The 19,074-nt window shown below is 32.9% G+C and overlaps 1 protein-coding gene across 1 annotated transcript; it reads left to right on the forward strand.

Annotated features, from left to right (window-relative positions):
• Positions 1–443: 443 nt before the first annotated feature.
• On the forward strand, positions 444–19,066 carry LOC136988519 (glutamate receptor ionotropic, delta-2-like). Its single transcript, XM_067286391.1, has 9 exons — positions 444–563; positions 12,453–12,506; positions 12,571–12,668; positions 12,754–12,844; positions 14,248–14,406; positions 16,575–16,722; positions 16,808–17,037; positions 18,542–18,792; positions 18,865–19,066. The coding sequence occupies exons 1-9, from the start codon at positions 444–446 to the stop codon at positions 19,064–19,066; spliced, it is 1,353 nt and encodes a 450-aa protein (XP_067142492.1).
• The last annotated feature ends 8 nt before the right edge of the window (positions 19,067–19,074 follow it).

The following is a 19,074-nucleotide window of genomic DNA, read 5'->3' on the forward strand; positions in this document are numbered from 1 at the left end:
TCCATTTCGGCTCGATTCCGGCACGTTGCATCACGAAAAGTAGACGGAATAAAAACTTACCTATTTACTATTAAAAATAGCAGAAAGTAGCATTTTTTCTTCAAAAATGTTTAACTGGTGAAAAAAACCACTCGCAGCAGTCGAGCCGTCACGAAAAACAAAAAATTTGCATACGATAGCGTTATTTAAAAATTGCGCCACCTACACCGAATTTCTAACATCACCTGCCGTCGAGATTACCGGAAGCGCGGCCATTGGGGTTCCCTAGGTAAACTTTAGCCGTCTTTTGTTTTCAATTACAGAAAGGAATATTAATAATTAATACTTATACTTGGGATTTAACCTGGATAATGTGAAAAGATTTAAATCCAGATTACTCGTGTCGATATGGTGGCTATCAGTTGTAGTGTTGATAAGCAGTTATAGTGGAACTTTAATGTCTCATGTCGTATCGAATATTCCAGTCTGTTTCAAAAACTTTCGACGAATTAGCCATTGCTGTGAAAAATGGTGAATATTCTTGTGGTACTACAAGAAGAAGCGCTATATGGAGTTATATTATGGTAAGTACAGACTGGGCATATTTGAAGTTTCGCAATTCAGAGCAATCTGTATCTGTAAATATTAACCTCTTGTCCAAAGACCCGATAATCTTGTCATCAACAATGTCACACTCGGTCTTCTTGATGTAAGCGTGTAATTCCTTGTCAAAAGTATGCCTCTTCATGAGAATAAATGCCTAGTTTTGTCTGCTTTGGTCATCACTAAGTCATTCGTTCTTAACGTAAGCCACATGTCTCTATTCTTAGTACTAGTTGCTTTTTTCTTTTGGGCGGTTACTGATGACAGTCTTCCATCTAAACAATTCTTTATCCAAAGGAGCCATACCAACTACCCCTCTTTCAATGTCCTGTATGGAGGTTTTCGAACTATTTACAACATCTGGCACAAAGTTAGGGTCTTTTCCTAGTACCTCCCTGATTTTCTTCGATATTTCTATCTGGTCCCATACTTTCGCTATTTTCAACACCTAGTATAACAAGGTGACGGCTGGATGTTTGAGCAATTAAGACTTCAGTCTACCGCTTTGAAATCGATTTTTGGCTGTTGAAAAACCCAGGGCTATCTGTACCTGATGTGTCAAGACAGTCCAGCAGCCCAAATTGTGGATCTTCAGAAACCGACGATGGGTAAGATTAAAACGACCCTCCATAAACAAAACAAAACAAAACAAAGAATCACCAGCTGCCATATTGCAAGTGTGATGAAATATACGATGAGCACGAAGATCTTTAAATACAGATATGTAATACGTAGTGTTTGTAATAAAACTTATCTGTATTTAAAGCAGCATCATTAAAACTGTCTAAGAATAAAACATATGAATGTAAATTTTTTGTAATAAATGATAAAATAACATTACCAATATATGACAAATATTTTACAAGATGTGACAGTATGAAATGTAATAAATAATTTTGTATCTACTAATATATGTACTCAATTTAAATAATGTTATCCATTTACATATGTTTCAATTTGAATAATAATGTATTCTATTGTGATATCCATATAATAAAATGTTATTGATATGAATAATGTATCGTATTATGTAATTAATTAAATAAATATTTCCTAACAAAAAACAATTTTGTTTCTTTATAGACAATACTCAACTGCTAATTGATTGGGGGGATTCTTCATTTTCACCATTAGAAGAAAATAATATTCGGCATTTAAGAAATTATATTGACTGGGATATCATCAGTCAACGAAACGATTTATCTCTCACATTCATTTCTGAATTTGCTGATAAGTTAAATTGGGAAATCCTATGGAAAAACTATATATTCTCTACTTCATTTATTGAAAAACATATTAAATATGCAAAAATGGGATTTAATTTGCGAGTATCAGGTGTTAGACGAATCATTCTTAACCAACTTTTCACAATATCTTGATTGGAATAAAGTCGCTGAATTTCAAATTCTTTCGGATAATTTTATTAGGCGATACATACATAAGTTTAATATAAAAAAAATTTTAAAATACCAACGATTAAAAACTATGACTTTACGCGTATTAAAAGATTATCTAAACTGGAATTATGTTTCTCGTTACCAAATACTTGACCAGCAATTTATTGACGACTTCCAAAATGAATTTCTTGGTGTTACATTTTAAAATATCAGAAAATATATATTGTCAACAATCACCAAAATTTATTACTCCACTTACTTGCAGAAATGTGTCATGTTTTAGATAAAGTGAATGAAAAAACTGAAAAAGCTTAAATAAAATAAAAGAATTTCAAAAATAATTTTGTTTTGGTGTTATATTATTTCATACAATTGTCATGTTTTAATTTTCTCAGATATTAAAACATTTAATAATTAATACAGAAACTTTGCCTTATTGTAATTAGAAAATTAATTTAATTCAAATTTGTGATCAGTATGGCCCAAACCACTACTACTTGTATAATATAGTACGAAAATAAATTTATTTAGTTTTCAGATGCAAAATTGAAAAAGAAATTTGGAGTCATTTGTTAATATAAGAATATATGTTTTTTCCCCTATATTCACATGAATAGTAGTGTTATGACACGTACTGATTACAAAATGAAATTAATTTGTTAAGTATATTTAAACAAGACAGTTTCAAATACTACTTTAACCAAAGCTTTATTGTTAATACTGGAATTAATTTTTTGAAATTATGTTTAATGGTTTTAAATTAATTATTTTCTCGAAGTGAGTGGCTTGATATTCGGGTACACGATAATTTGAAATAATATGAAACTGAAATTATTTTGAAGTTTTTTACTTTTACATTACAAGAATACAGTTTGTTTATTTAAGCGTTTCCACTTTTTCCTTCAGTTTATCTAAAGCAGTGATTCCCAAACTTTTTCGATCCACTTTGTTCCATAAAGTTATACCCAACCCATTTAAAATTTATTTTGTATACTAGTACTTTTTATATATTAAAAGTATACAAATACAAAATAAATTTTAAATAGAGTTAGAAAGGACAAAAAGGCATAATAATTATACCCAACCCATTTTCTCTTGTGTGAGAAGGGATTGGAAATATTCTTAGAAAAACTTTTTTATGAATCTCACACTTTGTGCCCTTACCGTACATTGTTCTCAACATCTGGAAACCATTAAACGCAATGTTTCCTCTTATCAGTTTAATAGAGGAAAGGGAACGGCTGTCAGTGATCTCAACTTTTGCCTTTGGTCTCCGTTCAGTACTCTGCCTCCAGCGCCTCCCTAGATTTACTCACCGCCCACAAGGGAGCGTTATCACCCACTTTCAGAAACGCTGTTCTAAAGCATGACACATTTCTTCAAGTAAGCGCAGAAGTAAATTTTGGTGATTGTTGACGATATATTCTTGATCTATTTTTTGATATTTTAAAATGTGTCACCAAGAAAATTGACTTTGGAACTAGTCAGTGAATCGTTGGTCAAGTATTTGGTAATGGAAAACAAAAATCCTGTTTACATAATCTTTTAAAATATTTGTAGAAATGTCCGACAATGAGTTGCTCAACTTTCTCGACATTTAAAACATCGTAAGAAATGACGTTATACACGCAATGTTATGATTGAAAACTTTTTATTTCTTTTGATTAATTTAAGATGGCAAATAGCTTAATTTTGAAAGTAGGGAAAAGTTTCATAAAAAATTGTAAATGCTATTAAGTTAATTAAAGTTTTATAATATATAGTATATATGCCTTTTATATATAAGCTGCCGTGCTGAATTTCGTTTCTTGACCTTTACCCCATCCTTAGATATTAAGCGAAATAAATGCCAATACACACAGAAATACACATACATAGATATCCATGGAAGTTTTTGCTACGTTTCAGGTATGTTTAAAGTGTTCGTCTCTCGTTGCAGACATCCGTAATGGTCCTTGCTCCTATACTCGCTTTCTGGTTTGTTCTTCAGTTGTCTCCAGGATATAATTCAAGGCCGAACTCGGGATACAGGACAGTTCGGTTTGGTTTGATTTCATTTATTTACGGCGACGCGAATGGGAAAATGGGAATGTTTCTTCCAGAAGTCTTTTATGAGTAACTGGTCCCCAGTTAGGTGTTACAAACGTGAAAAAAACTCGGAAAACTCCACGTGGCCAGTGCATAGACAAGGCGCGAACCCACAACCGTTGTTCGGCAGATTAATCTTCTCGGTAGGCAGGAACTGTTTGTGAAGTTTGGGACTTTTGCCCGTAATACAGCACAAGGAGCATCTAGTCTACGTCGAACAACATATTTGTTTGTTCAGGTGTTTCATTTTGCCAATTTCTTTTTGACAATCGTTAAAATTTTTAAAGTTTGAACAGGAACAGTTCCACACTTTACTTAATGCATAGTGCAGGAAGGAATATTGTAATTTTCAGGACGTTTGCCGTTTCGTAAGTTTCATCAACAATTTTGCCATCGTAAGAATGGAAAATTTGGCAAATTACGCGTTATATATTGTTGAATTTCCGCAACACAAATATAATTCAAAGTCTGAGAAAGAATAAAGTGAAAGGAGTTGTAAACATTTTATTTTCAATTCAATTCTTCTTTTTTCTTAGAAATTAATTAAATATTGATTTATCGCAGAACCCAAACGAAATTAAATTCCATATCGATTTTACCTTTCTTTTTGGCGCTAAATATTATGTTTGTCGTCCTTTATATTAATGTGTTGTAGATCGAAGTCTGACATTCTTTCGACTAAGTTGGCTATAACCATGATAATGAAAATCTATTTTAAAATTATCCTGCAATTGTATTTGATAATTGTAACAATGTCTTTCTTGTCTGCCGAAGAACATGGTAAGATATTTCTATATTTGTTACTTTAAAGGTTTAATTATTTTTACATATTAGTGAACTTAAGATTAATGTTTGTATTCAGTAATCTTAACTTAACTACCCTTATCCTTTGCTATCTTCGAAATAATTTGCAGTCCAAAGGCAATGGAATTTTGTATGGTGACATTTCAAAACATACGGGTGGCAACTGCAGAAACAATTAGGGGAGGGCGATGCTAGTCGTGACAGTTTTTGCTATTTTCTATATAATGTATATACTATGTGCCCTTCTAAAGTAAAATTATATGCATTTTATACCTTATAGTTCCGCTCATTATATAAACATTTTACATGTTACGTCAGTTTTTGGTGTTGCAATAAATAATAATATGCACTAGTTCAAGTGTCTGCAGCACAGTAGATTAATTCTTTCAAAAAGAACGTGTAAACGATGTGGTGATTCCGTTGCGATTAGGGATTGCAATTGCTGGATACCTCATCCAGCAATCCAGCTGGATCCAGCGCATTCTTCGGCCTGCTGGATCCAGCGCTGCGGATCCGCAAATACTCAATTAACTTGTTAAATAATTGCGAAAAAGTCTACGTCGTCGCGTTGCCGCTTTGCTAACTACTAGACTGCTACTAATTACTTACTCACTACTTTACTAACACTAATAATTAAATTACTTATAAATAAACTATACCTTAATCAATCCAGCAAAATTTAATAAAATAATAACGTATTCAATCGCTTTTAACGATCTTCCTCAGTTACAAAAAAATACATTAACTATAGAACATAAAATGTGTTTCGAATAAATATAAAAAGAATAGTGCTTAATTACATCCCATTTTTTTTAAACGAGATACATAGATGTACTGCCAGGTCTGATAATTTTCGTATTGTATGCCGACGTAATCCCACTGTTTTCAAACTTTTAAGAAACGATAAAAAGAAAAAGGATCGGAATTCAACAACGAGTATATATTCGGTGCCTTTACACAACCAACGTTTCAATTCCAAGCTTGTTTATGTGGGTGCAACGATGCGCAGTTTAAAACAAAGGCCCAAGAGCACAAATATACAATTAGTAAGAACCTTGACAACACTGCGCTGGCATCATACACAAGACAGAAGAATGTTAACGTCTAATGGGATCAAGCGACAATTATAAAAACGACGACGAATAGGCAAACGGTCAAACATCTTGAGAGATTGGAAATCTGCAAGGCGCACATGACAACTGGTTGTATAAACCATAGAGATGCGGACTCATTGTCTACCATGTGGAGATCCTTTTACATTAATTAATGTTATTAACGGACAATGCTGGTTTCATTGGATCTTATATAGGCTACAGAGTGTTTTTTTTAAACTGACGGTACTCAGAGACATCTGTAGAGCAATCTAACAGCCGAACTGTCGCCAAAATTGGGAGAGTGACTAAGGACGACATGGGAAAGAGATTCCGCGAAGAAAAAAGTAGTACCCAAATTTTTCGGTAGGGGTGGATTTGGCGCTGTTGTAGCAAAACAGCTAAGAATCTGCATAAAATCCAGCTGCAATTAACAAACACACGAATGAATAATCAGACAGAGGCTTCAGTGTAATAACGAAAGTTTAATTAATCAGCAAATAACCTTCTCCCTTCTTCAATGTGATCACCGTCCTGCTGGACAACTCATTGCATCCTGAACACCGTGTTCTCTATGGCCGAACGTAACATGGCCGTCCGCAGGAATGTTCAACACAGTTCGAGAAATGTTGTCCTTCAAAGTCATCAAGTTTGGGACACTACCAAGATAGACCTTGGACTTTAAGTAACCCCACAGAAAAAAGTAACATGAGGTTAGATCCGAGGAGCGCGGCGGCCATGCAAGTGGAAAAAAGCGACTGATGACCCTTTCTTCAGTAAAGTGCTGGTAGCTTTTTCGCTACAACAGCGCCAAATCCTCCTCTACCGGCGAATTTAGGTACTACTTTTTTCTTCGCGGAATCTCTTTTCCATGTCGTCCTTAGTCACTCTCCCAAATTTGGCGACAGTCCGGCTGCTAGATTGCTCTACAGATGTTTCTGAGTACTGTCAGTTAAAAAAAAAACACCCTGTATATATTTTTTCCGCTATTTATTTTGTTTATTTATCTATATTTTGTCCGTTTGGGCGTTTTCCGTTAATTTTCATATTTATTCCGAACACATTTTATGTTCTATATTTAATATTGTATTTTTTTTGTAACCGAGGAAGATCGTTAAAAACGATTGAAAACGTTATTATTTTATTAAATTCTGCTGGATTGATAAAGGTGTAGTTTATTTAACTTATTCTACTTCAGTACATAGTTTTATATACCTGTAAATAACTACAGACTAATATGTAGAGCCTATATATGAAAACTGGTAAGACTGATAGCCACTTCGCCGCTGATTATCCGTCCTTACATTATTATAATATATTAATATAAATTAATCAGTAAAATTACCTTTGCTATTATTTAACTTAGATTATAATTATAATGTAATCTTTAACTAAACATTTAAAGTTAATTATTTCTATCTCAAATGTTAAACCGAACCAAAGTTAATTTTACTACCTAAGTGTGTAAGAAGTTTTACTGATTTATAGTGACCAGTCTAAATAATAAAAGCTTTTAAAGTATTTTTTTAAATGTTTTATTTCATTAAAAAAACATAAATTGCAGGATAGATAGATAGATAGATAGATAGATAACATTTTATTGCACCAAAAATACATCCTCGCTGGATCCGCGCTGGATCCAGCTGGAATGATTTCAATCCAGCAAAACTCCAGCTGGATTCAAAACACTGCTGGATTGCAATCCCTAGTTGCGATACGGAAATTTTGTTCAGTGCAAAAATAACTAAAAGAAATTATTTTAGATTTGTATAACGTAAAAATAAGCCCTGGCAGTAAAGGTAAAAACAGCATAAGTTAATTGTATGTAAAATCACTTTAATCCGTGTTGGTTGATTTTTTCACAGCTACTCCAAGTTATTAAAACTAAAACTCGCTTTAATAGCACTGAAGAGGGGCTGTTGTAAATTCACAGCCCTCTTCAGTGCTATTAAAGCGAGTTTTAGTCTTTCGTTGTTTTCATTCAAGTTTTGGTTTTTCATTGTTTTCTTTTATGTGGTTCGCCTCAGTTTAAAAGTTTTAAATGTGGCCCTTACGTAGAAAATGGTTGCCGTTTCCTGGTCTACTCGGTGGTACGGAATCATTATGTTCTGTCGGAATTGCTTTTGGACTCAACTGTTTCTATCGGTTTTACTTATATATGTTACAGTAAAAACCCGTTTTTAGTTAAAACGCGTTTTAACTAGTTGAAACTAGTTTTTACTGGATGTCATTGTTAAAACCCGTTTTGTCTAGTTAAAACTAGAATTTACTGCTGTACATGTTTTGATTTTAGATAAAACTAATTTTAGCTATATAAATATGTTTGGGAGAAATAAATAAAGTGGTGATTGGGATTAAAACATTTGTATTATTTAATACGATATTTATTGAAAATATTGGTCACACATCTGTGTTATTAACATTAATTAACCCTTTGTCCCCGAAGGCACCGATCGATCGGTACCCTGGCTTTTTCAAGCAAAACTTCCAGGGTACCGATTCATCGTTACTTTGGTAAATATCGATTTTTGTAAAATTTATTAACAACAGATATAATCTCGTTCGATACAAAGTGAATAAAGTATAATAATTCATTATATTAGTTGATAGCAGTATAAAATTTTTATTTCAAACAAATGTTTGATATAATGCGCGATAATTTCACAACGAATACGAATACATGTTTGATGTACGAATAATGTTTGATATAATACGATAATTTCACAACGAATACATGCATAACTGTTATATGGAATTGTACAAAACAATATTCTGCCTCGGTGCCAGCAAACAACTACGTAAACTAGACAATGTTAATTTTCACAAAATGTTACAAATTATCAAGTTTATGTGTCAGTTCTGATATTTATTATTTTTTTTTCTTATAAATTTTTCTAATAAAATGTATTGAAAAATATCGTATTTAAAACTAAAGATATTAATAAATGTAAGTGATTTTTTTCATATAGATATAATAATAATTTGATTTTTGGTGAATTTTTAAAATAATATCGCCTGACTGACCTATATTGCCTTAGGAGGGATCGCAAAATAAACGTAAACGAGATGTCGAAGGAAAAGGGTTAAAGCGATACGAAATTCATCATACACTATAGGACAAGTTAATGTCGAGTATATTCGAAAACTTGTTATCACTGTGTGACAGTTTGCCTTTCCATTGTTTTTTGTGTGATGTTATCAAACTGTTTTGACATAAGTACGTATTTTATGCAATAAATTGTGCGTATTTCTTCATACCTATGGCTCTATCTGTTTTCGTTTTCGATTTGCACTGTCTATCATTCAAATTTCGCCACTAGGGGCGCTGCTGTCGTTTGCATTAGGTCGGGCATAGTCGCTTTACTATACCGTTAATTCACTTGCATAGCTGTATCTCTCTCCGTTCGCAAGAATTTTCTGGTTAAAGGGACTTTCCTGTGCACTTTGTATGCCAGGAGCATCATGTGCTGTTGCAACTTGTAATAACAGCTATCATATCATAAAACAAAGTTATTAAACAAGAAAGTGAGTTATTTTAGATTTCCTTAAGATCTGGGAACTTTACAAGAGTACAGCAACAGAGTCGAGTGTCAATGTATTTGTAATTGCTTTTGATGTCTGCTAAGGATTTGGTGTCAAACCCGATAAAATTCGATACTATCGTAAATAAATGCGTTCTCGTTTGTAGAAAATATTTAATTCGTCCACATTATAGCGATTTTCACGGATACCATTTAAAGATGTTATTGGAAAGACTAAACCTTGTTACTTCCTTCGAATGATAATTTGAAATATATTCAAACAGTTATTTTTAAATTTATCTGTCTATTTATTTCTACACAGTGGAAATCCATATGCGACGCTTTTGGTTTTCCACGGATAAATACATCGTAGATGAGGGAAATAATTATAACGCTATACAATACACACGAAATAAAAATCCAGTGATATTTCCAAAAGCATACCTGTAATCATTACAGGTACAGAAACTGTTATCAATTTCGCGTAGATCAGTGGTTTTCAAATTATTACCGTTTTATTTCAAATGCAAACGAAACACATTAAGTAAGAAACCGTCATTCAAAGACTACGTTTTACATTCGTAATGATTTCGCTGTAGAAATTCACAGTATCGGAAACGTCAAGTAATCGTTCCGAAGTAAAATTCCATAATAATGTATCGAGAATTTTCACAAGATACAGTTTTAGTATTGGTGCCAATGTCATTTTTAATAAAACAATATTTTGGTTTTTAAATGCACACTTGGCGGTGCGATACACATATTTCTTTCCTTACTAATTATTCCAAAGTGTATTTCCTTATAAATAGTTTGAATAATGATTATTATATTATATACACTTTATAGCAGCAGTAAAAGAAATGTGTAATTAACGCACCGGCGAGTGTTTCTTTGTCTTCTCTCATTAAATCAGCCCACGAAAAATGAAAAGCTGTGTCGTTAGATAAATACAAATATGTTTTACGTTCATGATTTGTATATAAAAGTGCAGAACGGGGATTAAATTTCCGCAATATAAAAATAATGAAGTCTAAAATTACAATGAAATGAGTTTTCTAGTAAAGTTTGATTTTTTTTCAATTAATTGTAAAGTAGTATTGATTTGACGCAGGATGAAAACGTTATTAAACTTCTCATCGATTTCCCTGTAATTACTTATTTTCGTGACGTTAACATAATAGACTTGCCCTCGTTTATATTCATCTGCTGCAGATTCTAGTCTAACGTTCTTTAGACTGTAAGGCTGCTCTAACCGAGATAATGAACGTACGTTTTACAACTATCTTGCACTTGATAATTGTAAGAATGTCTTTCTTGTCTGCTGAAAAACATGGTGAGATATTGTTATATCTGCTATTTTAAGTATTTAATTAATTTTAGATATTAGTGAAGTTCAGATTTATTTTCTACTGCGTGATTGTAATTTCGCAACAATACGTAAAATGTTCACGTTTCTTACTACCAAGATTAATGGAATCATTTCAAAATTTAGCATAAAGAACAAATAATCTGTAAACCTTTCCTTGGCGTCTTCAGAGATAATTTACAGTCCAAATGCAATGGGGTTGTATAGTGAAATTTCAGAACATAGGAACAAAGACAAGTAAAACAATTAGTTCCAAAACTCTCTATTAACACAGTGTTTGGTATTGCAATGAATAGGAGGACATAACGTGTTGATCTTGATCTTGGTGCAATCAAATTGCTTCCGTGAAATCTGAGCTGCTTTTCATGCTTTTCGTCTCGTTTCCTCATAACGTATAATCGTCTCACGAAGTGTTTGTTATTCTAAGACATTACAACAACTCTCTGTTAATTGTCAGAATGCATGGTGACAATATTTCAAAGATATTGGCGGCGTGCCTCAACAAAATTTATAAAACTCGTACTTTTAATTTGCACGTTGTATGTATGTTTGAAAATTTCTTTATTGCAGAAGAACAATCGAGTGAAATGAATTAATTTATTTTAATTTCTCGGAATCCGATAATTTTGCACTGCACTAACTTTGTTTATTGATTACTGACAACACGACTACCCGAGAAACCTTATACAGGTTTTAATCGCAAATATTCCGATATAGCTGGAAACTTGTGTGAGAACGATGGCTCGGGAATAATCCGCCTCACTGGGCGGATCTTGTATCTTATCTAATTACTTCAAGAAGCAAAGAAGCAACGTAGGAGCAAAGAAGGCCGTTATTTAAGATTACTGACTGTGAGTATAAAGCTGGGAGCAGGAGAGAGAGCGTTGTTTAATGGTAATCTATCACCTTTTACATGAAAATTTTTTCCATTCGAATTGTTTGAAATAAGCCCTCTACGCTTCAACGCATCTTGCTAATAGTGAGGAATCCCACATTAACTATCGCATTTGGAGGAACTGTGTCAGTTTCAACTTCGTATTATTTTGTAAAACAGTTAAAATTTCTATCAAATAAATTAAATTTGTTAAAAGTAATACCTCAGCTCCAAATTCTCACACTTGCTTTTTTTTCGTCATGCGATATCACAAACATATTTGGAAATAAATAGATACAGAATTTGCATTTTTTACAAATCAGAAAAATGAAATTTCAAAAAAAAAAAAAAAAAAACAATTAAGCCTACAGTCAATTCTTGTTGCCGAACATATTTCGTTCTTAAAATTTGTTCGAAAACTGAAACAAATTTTACTCTAAGAAACAACCTATAATGGATTAATTCGTTTTTCACAAAAAAATACAGCTTTTTTTTACTTTTATTGCTCTATTTCAAGCTACAAATGTTAAACTATATGTTAAGCTACAAGTGTTCAAGCTATAAAGTATACAGCCTATACGAGACATTAATGTATTCTTCACACTGATTCATAGACTATTAATATTAATCTTTGAAGTATCGAAAATCGACATTCTTTCCATTATATTGTTATTTTAAATAATTTAAATAATATCATCATTCTTTAAAATATTTCAAATCCTTATAAAGTACTTTACAGGAGCAAAGAATAATTCATATGTCTGGAAAATTGCTGGTTTACAGGTAAGAATATTGTTATTCTAATAATTGATTTCATTGATTTTATAACGTGAGATACACATTACAGAATCCGGATTATATGAGATTGGACGAAACGGAAACAAAAATCACGGGTGGATTTTACTTTCACGTGTTTAAAGCCGTTCAACAAAAATTAAAGTTTCGGTAAATATCATAATGATAGTAAATTTACAAAGCATTAGTTAAATGAGTAAACACGGAGTAAATTTAATTAATTTCATTTACATAGTTATTCTATTGTTAAACCAATCCCTGAAGATTTTGGACGTCGAAGTGAAAACGGTTCGTGGACAGGATTACTGGCAAAAATGGTAAACAAGGTAGGTAAAATTAAGATTATACACATGCATACATGTAAATATGTGACATGGCATAAGTTGGCACGACATTAACATACATTAGCTAGCTTCTATCATGCTATAAACGCTTTTTGAATTAGAAACAATTACGGCCATGGCTATCACGTAATGTTGTCATCGCCGTGCATCTGCAACAGAAGCACGTCGTGCATTAGGTACAGTACGTACTTAGAAATCGCGCGGACGTTTATTTACAGATTTTACTGTCGAAAAATACTTGTTAGGAAAATAAATTACTTTTGGTGAAGTTCGATCTGTAATTTAATGTCTGTGAGTTTTGCACGTATCGATTGCACCACGTGCTTTTGCCTCGTTATGCAATCCATTTGAAACAACACATTCTTGAGTGAGTCGCATTGAAAAAAATATATATCACTTCACACGAGAACGAAGTCGGAAATAGGATCTCGTAAAATTTTTTCTTAAAATTCGCTTCTTTACCTTTCTAACAAGCGTTATTATAAACAGAAATATTATTTTATGTAAAAACAACAGTATGAGATAATTATTATCGTATTTTCGTGCATACGAAGCATGACACTATAACATACAAAATGACTAGAAAGAAAATAAAACTACGTGCATATTCATCCTCATTGTATAGACTGAGTATCTATATGCAAAGGCTGTGCTACAAGTGTCACTTTGAAATTTTAATTTCATATAATGTATCGTATATATTAATATTAAATTTAACACAGTCAAAATATTTTATTATATTATCAAATATAATTAAATGTATAATTGTTCTTTTTGCTTCTATTGCTATTCAAACAGCGATGTTCTCTGACTTGTAAGAACATTCACATCCACAGATTCCAAAAATATTAGCCAATCAACAACTTTATTTTACCCGGATGCATTTTTGAAATTACAATTACTTCGTTTTGCTTGTTCCGTATTATTTCGTTATTAACACAACTTGCCCACAATAAAGGAAGCTTCACTCGTATTTCAGGAGTCAACGAGATTTATCTTGTCGTTAAGGCTCCCGAAAAAATAACAACAGTGAATAGTTAATCGCTGTTCTAGGCGATTCTAATTGGCAAGCGACGTTGTGATCACATCATTTAATAGAAATATTTAAAAACTTTGTAAGAATACATCATATAGTTTGTCTAAAACACAAACTTATACTATAAATAATATATAAACTTGCTGAAAGATGTTACCAGGTGTAGTTCTATGTCCAAGCTGACTGGTGACATCTACGAGCAAGCTTAAATACCCTCTATATTTAACAGAACTTTACAGATCAGTCTACGGCTAAGGAGTAAGATTTCAGCCAGGTCTATTGTATTTCTATTGCATTATCTTATATCATCAATAGAATACAATTAAACGATTTTGTATTTTAAATTTAGGAAGCTGATATGTCCTTCATTGCTTTACTTCTTAACGCTAACAATTTTGCTGCAATGGAATTTACTTCCCCTTTGATGTTCCAGCCAATTCTATTTGTCATCAAGGGTCCAGAAAGAATTCCGAATTGGATGTCCATAATGAAACCTTTCGGTTTGAAAGTATGTTATTACCATTTAGGTAGAGTTGCCAACTGATCGGAATTTCATTTGTTGTTTTAAAATATTTTTCAGAAAACGAAATCTGATCGGAAATGTACTAAAAAATGAACGAAAACTAATGTCTTTCTGGTTAATATGCCTCTGTGTCCTTCTCTTAATTTGAACTAATCTCCTCTACTAGTACTTAATGAGATTAAGATAAAGTACCAGTAATGTCTTTCTGTTTTAGCTTTTGTATAATTGAATATGAAAAGTTGACGTCTTTAATTATATTCTTAATTATTTAGTTATTTATTTATTTCACACATTCAATAAAAAGTGTCACTACGACAGTTGATCTCCTCCCCCAATTAAAATAAAACAATAATAAAAAAGACACTTTACAACAATAAGAAAAGCATAAATACACATTTAAAAAACAAATGCGCGAAAAATAAAATCACATATAAAATAAAAAGTAAGTTACAGATGAAGACGTATAAAAATACAAGATAGATTATGAGTTAAACGTTGGGGATCGCGCAGGGAAAGAAAATCAGCGAGTCATCTGTTACGATGTTTTATGACAAAAACTTTTAATTTGTTTTAATTAATATAAAATGACAAATCGCTTAATTTTGAAGATATAAAAGTGATTTATAAAAAATCGTAAATGCTAATGTGGGAACGCCGAGAGGTAGGACGGAGTCGTACCTCCTTTTTTTCGGCGAACAGGTCGGCAAGACCCACCCCACTGTCACGGATGGCTAAATTTTATGATATCCCGACTTGTCGGGATTGGGTAATTATTTGTCAGGTCGAGTGGAGGAAGTGTGGGTTCGTCGATAAGTTTAAGGCGATATTCGAAATAACGGAACCATGATGAAAACAAATAACGATTTATTTAGACAGATAAACAAAATACAGAAAATAGATCTACGCTGACGCGTCCGGTTCCTAACCGCGGGGGAGAGAGAGAGTTTACAAATTTTGGGGTCATACCTCTTTCTAGGATGTATCGGCTGTAATCATAGGAATAATCGTATGGATGGCAGGAGGATCAGTCGTTCTCTGGTCGTGGAGGTTGGCAGGAGGATCGGTCGTGACGGCTCGTCGTCGGCGGGCTTCGGAGTCCTCGGGTTTCGGCCCTCGATTCTCGACTCGGATCAGACGGGACGTGAGTCTTCTTCGGACCTTCAGCGACCCCGTTATCAGCCTTTTCCCCCCTTATATACTACAGGTCACGTTATCTTCGATCACCAATCGCGATAGTTGGTGAATCGCTGATGATTCGATCTCCGTGACTAAGAGTTTGGATCCGGAGAGAAAGGAAGTGCTTTTCGACGGCGGAAGGCTGCACATCCTTTGAATTTCGACCTTTTCTACAATTTCTCACGAGGGGATTTGAACAACAATAAAAAAAAAAATTTGGGCCGGGTTAAACCTGGTCCTCACACTAATAACCAGTAAAATTGTCCGACAGTATTCGAGGTGCGATAAACAAAACCCTTTTCTTTCCCCACTGCGTGGACTTTTAACAACCAAAACTTAACAACATCAATACCTCTATAGAGAAATCTCCCTGCAAAATTTCAGCAATTTTCGACAAAATCACAGGAATTATTAAGCGTTAAATAGGGTGAACAAAATCTTGCTTCTGCATACAGTAACATCCTTACTTATTAAAAAATCCCCCGAATGTTTTTGCATTTGTTCACGTTTCAACGTGCCCTAAAACAAAAATGTAAAAATCAGTAAGAGGAGGTCATTTTTGTATGATCCTCATACTTTCCCTCTGTTATATATGATAGGAAAATAAAATGTTTCCAACTTGATTTGTATGAAGTGGTTTTCTCTTGCATACCAAAATAATGTTTTTTCACACACGATTCAGGAAAAAAGAGGAAGTAAGTGGTTATAGCCTGAGCTACGGCTCTGGGTGATCCAGGATGGAAGCCGGCGGTTCGAGAAACGTCCTAGATATGTCGAGTCTCGTATCTTAACATCTAGCTGTCTAATTATGGACTTTATCGAATTTACGACAAGACACTATAATTGCTATTAGTGTTTACGGGATGGAAACCGTAAAACAAATTTGTCCGGAATTCAAAACACTGAAAGTTGGCAACTCTACACTTAAAAATGAATATTTATATTGATTAATTTTGACAAAACTATTCTTTTTGTAGATGTGGATTGCGATTCTCTCTACGGTATTCATATTTGGATTAATATTGCATAAAATAGTCGAAAGTGATTTCATTGCTGACGAAGTGGGAATATTCTGGCCACGAAGCCGTGTGTTCTGGAATTTATTTTGCACTTTTGTTTACCAAGGTAAACCGTCTTTTGCTCGTTGTAACACAAGTATATATTAATTAATATTAATAAAGACATATTGATAAATGATACTTATATTTAGGAATAAATCTCAACAATGCGAAGAAATTCAAGTGCAGATTGCTCTTGTTAATATGGTTGCTTTCAGTTGTAGTGTTAATGAGTAGTTACAGTGGAAGTTTAATGTCTTTCATGTCTTATCCTTTAACCGAGCCTGTTCCAAAAAATTTCGACGAACTCGCAATTTCTGTGAAAAATGGTGAATATTCTTGTGGAACTATTGGAAAATCTGTTATATGGACTCATATTAAGGTAAGTATAGAGCGGCCAGAATTGATTATTTCCTTATTTAGATCATTCTCTAGCCCTAACCTCTAAGTGGTTACACACGCATACCGTCTACGTAAAGGTTGCAAAAAAGGATTTATCAAGAAAGAATTTAGTTCAAAAACTTCTTCTAGAAGATGCTAATCCCGACGGGATTTAGTTTAGCCTCTTCGTAAAGTGGGCGAACGTTAGTTAGCCTTATTACAAAACGGCACCGTTTAATCAAACGGCTAGGCTCCTTGCAGAGCGGTTAAATTAACAATCTGGTTGCGACATATATATATATATATTGTAATAATACTTATATGTAATAATATTAACGTGTTGATAAGTATTCTGAAAGATGCGGAAAGTGAGAATCAATCTTCTATGCCAGGGCTTCTTAAACTTTTTTTATTCACGAACCCATTTATGATTGTGACTTTTTTCGCGACCCCCAAAAATATAAAATAAAGATATATAAACATTTTGTGATGATTTATTGATTAGGTAACAATATACATACATTTGAAAAAATATAGTTTTAGAATTTGTTTAAAAACATACAAAAAAAATATATGTTTAAAAACATACAGAAATATAAAATTAAAAATTGTATTTATTATAGTTACAAAAACTATTTTCAATATTGTGCATTAAAATCTCGCGACCCCAAGATTTCGCTAATCGACCCCAAATGAGGTCGCGACCCATAGTTTAAGAAGCCCTGTTCTATGCGCTCAGTATACATTATGGTTTACGTCTTCTATATAACGCCTTCAAGACTATGGAAAACTGCAAGGACGACTCCAGCCAATGGGCCGGGGGGCAAGATGATGTAAATTGATAGAGGATATGAATTGTATGTAGGTAAAATAAAAACGATTCATAAAGTTTTAATCATTTACTATGTACCGGTACAGAAATATCTTAATTTAAACATTTTTTTAACTTACAAGAAGCCTAAGAAGATTATTTTAATTAAAACTTAGCATTTAAATATTTTTTTTTCGAATTGCTAGGGGAGGGCAGCTGCCCCATCCTGCCCCCCTTGGCGACGCCCTTAGATGACTGCCTAGTTATTATGGCAATTTCTGTTTTCTAAGAACTGCGCTTAAGTGGCCAGTTCGGGTCTCGTTGAACCTCCGATGAACTGCGCGAAAAGGCGGGAAATTTATTCCTTTTTATAGGGACGGCTGGGTAACTGACTCTTAGACAGTGTTACTGACTTTTAGTCAGTAACAAAAGGAAGTTGGTTCCTTCCCCTTCTCAAAAAACGAAAAATGTACATCCTTTTTGATAAGATTTTATCAAAGAAATAGAATGTTTTGTTATAATAATTTATAGTAATTAATACCTTAATCCGCGGATCTCACATATAGCCTGTATATTATAAATATATATATATTATATTTATGTGAAAACTTTAATTATTGTCAGATCGTATAACAAGTTTTGCAATTATGTTTGCATTATTTTTAATACATTCTTTTGTATATATTATTCACAGAATTCCAAAAGTATAAGGGATAAAGTATTCAAAGATGACATCACGCATTACAACAATTTCTTGTCTTTCTCAACAGCAAAAGAAAGAGTTAAGAAAGAACGTTTCGCTTTGATATATAGTGAGTATGGAATAAGAAAAATGATCACAACTAACCCACAAGCATATATAGTTTCTGCGGATGCAATGACTCAATTTATACAGCCTTATGCTGTAAGAACGGGATTTCCGTTCAAGTGGGAATTAAGTAAGACGTAAGATAACTTTGCATTTATCTGTATGACGTTTTCTATTACGAAATAAATTAAAATATATTTCTTTTATAGTGTAATACGTTTATTTGAAGCTGGAATTGTAGAGAAAAAAGATTATTCAGAAACAATAAAGTTACTGAAGTATTCCGAATTCCAAGCATTACAATTGACTGACATCATTAGTCCAATGATATTGATTTCTATTGGATTACTTCTAGCTTTAATGTGCTTATTTGCAGAATTATTTCATAAAAGAATTATCAAAAAATTATAATATAACAA

The sequence above is a fragment of the Centruroides vittatus genome, unplaced genomic scaffold (assembly GCF_030686945.1).
Source record: "Centruroides vittatus isolate TY-2023 unplaced genomic scaffold, ASM3068694v2 scaffold_3315, whole genome shotgun sequence".
In the NCBI taxonomy this organism is placed as follows: Eukaryota; Metazoa; Arthropoda; class Arachnida; order Scorpiones; family Buthidae; genus Centruroides; species Centruroides vittatus.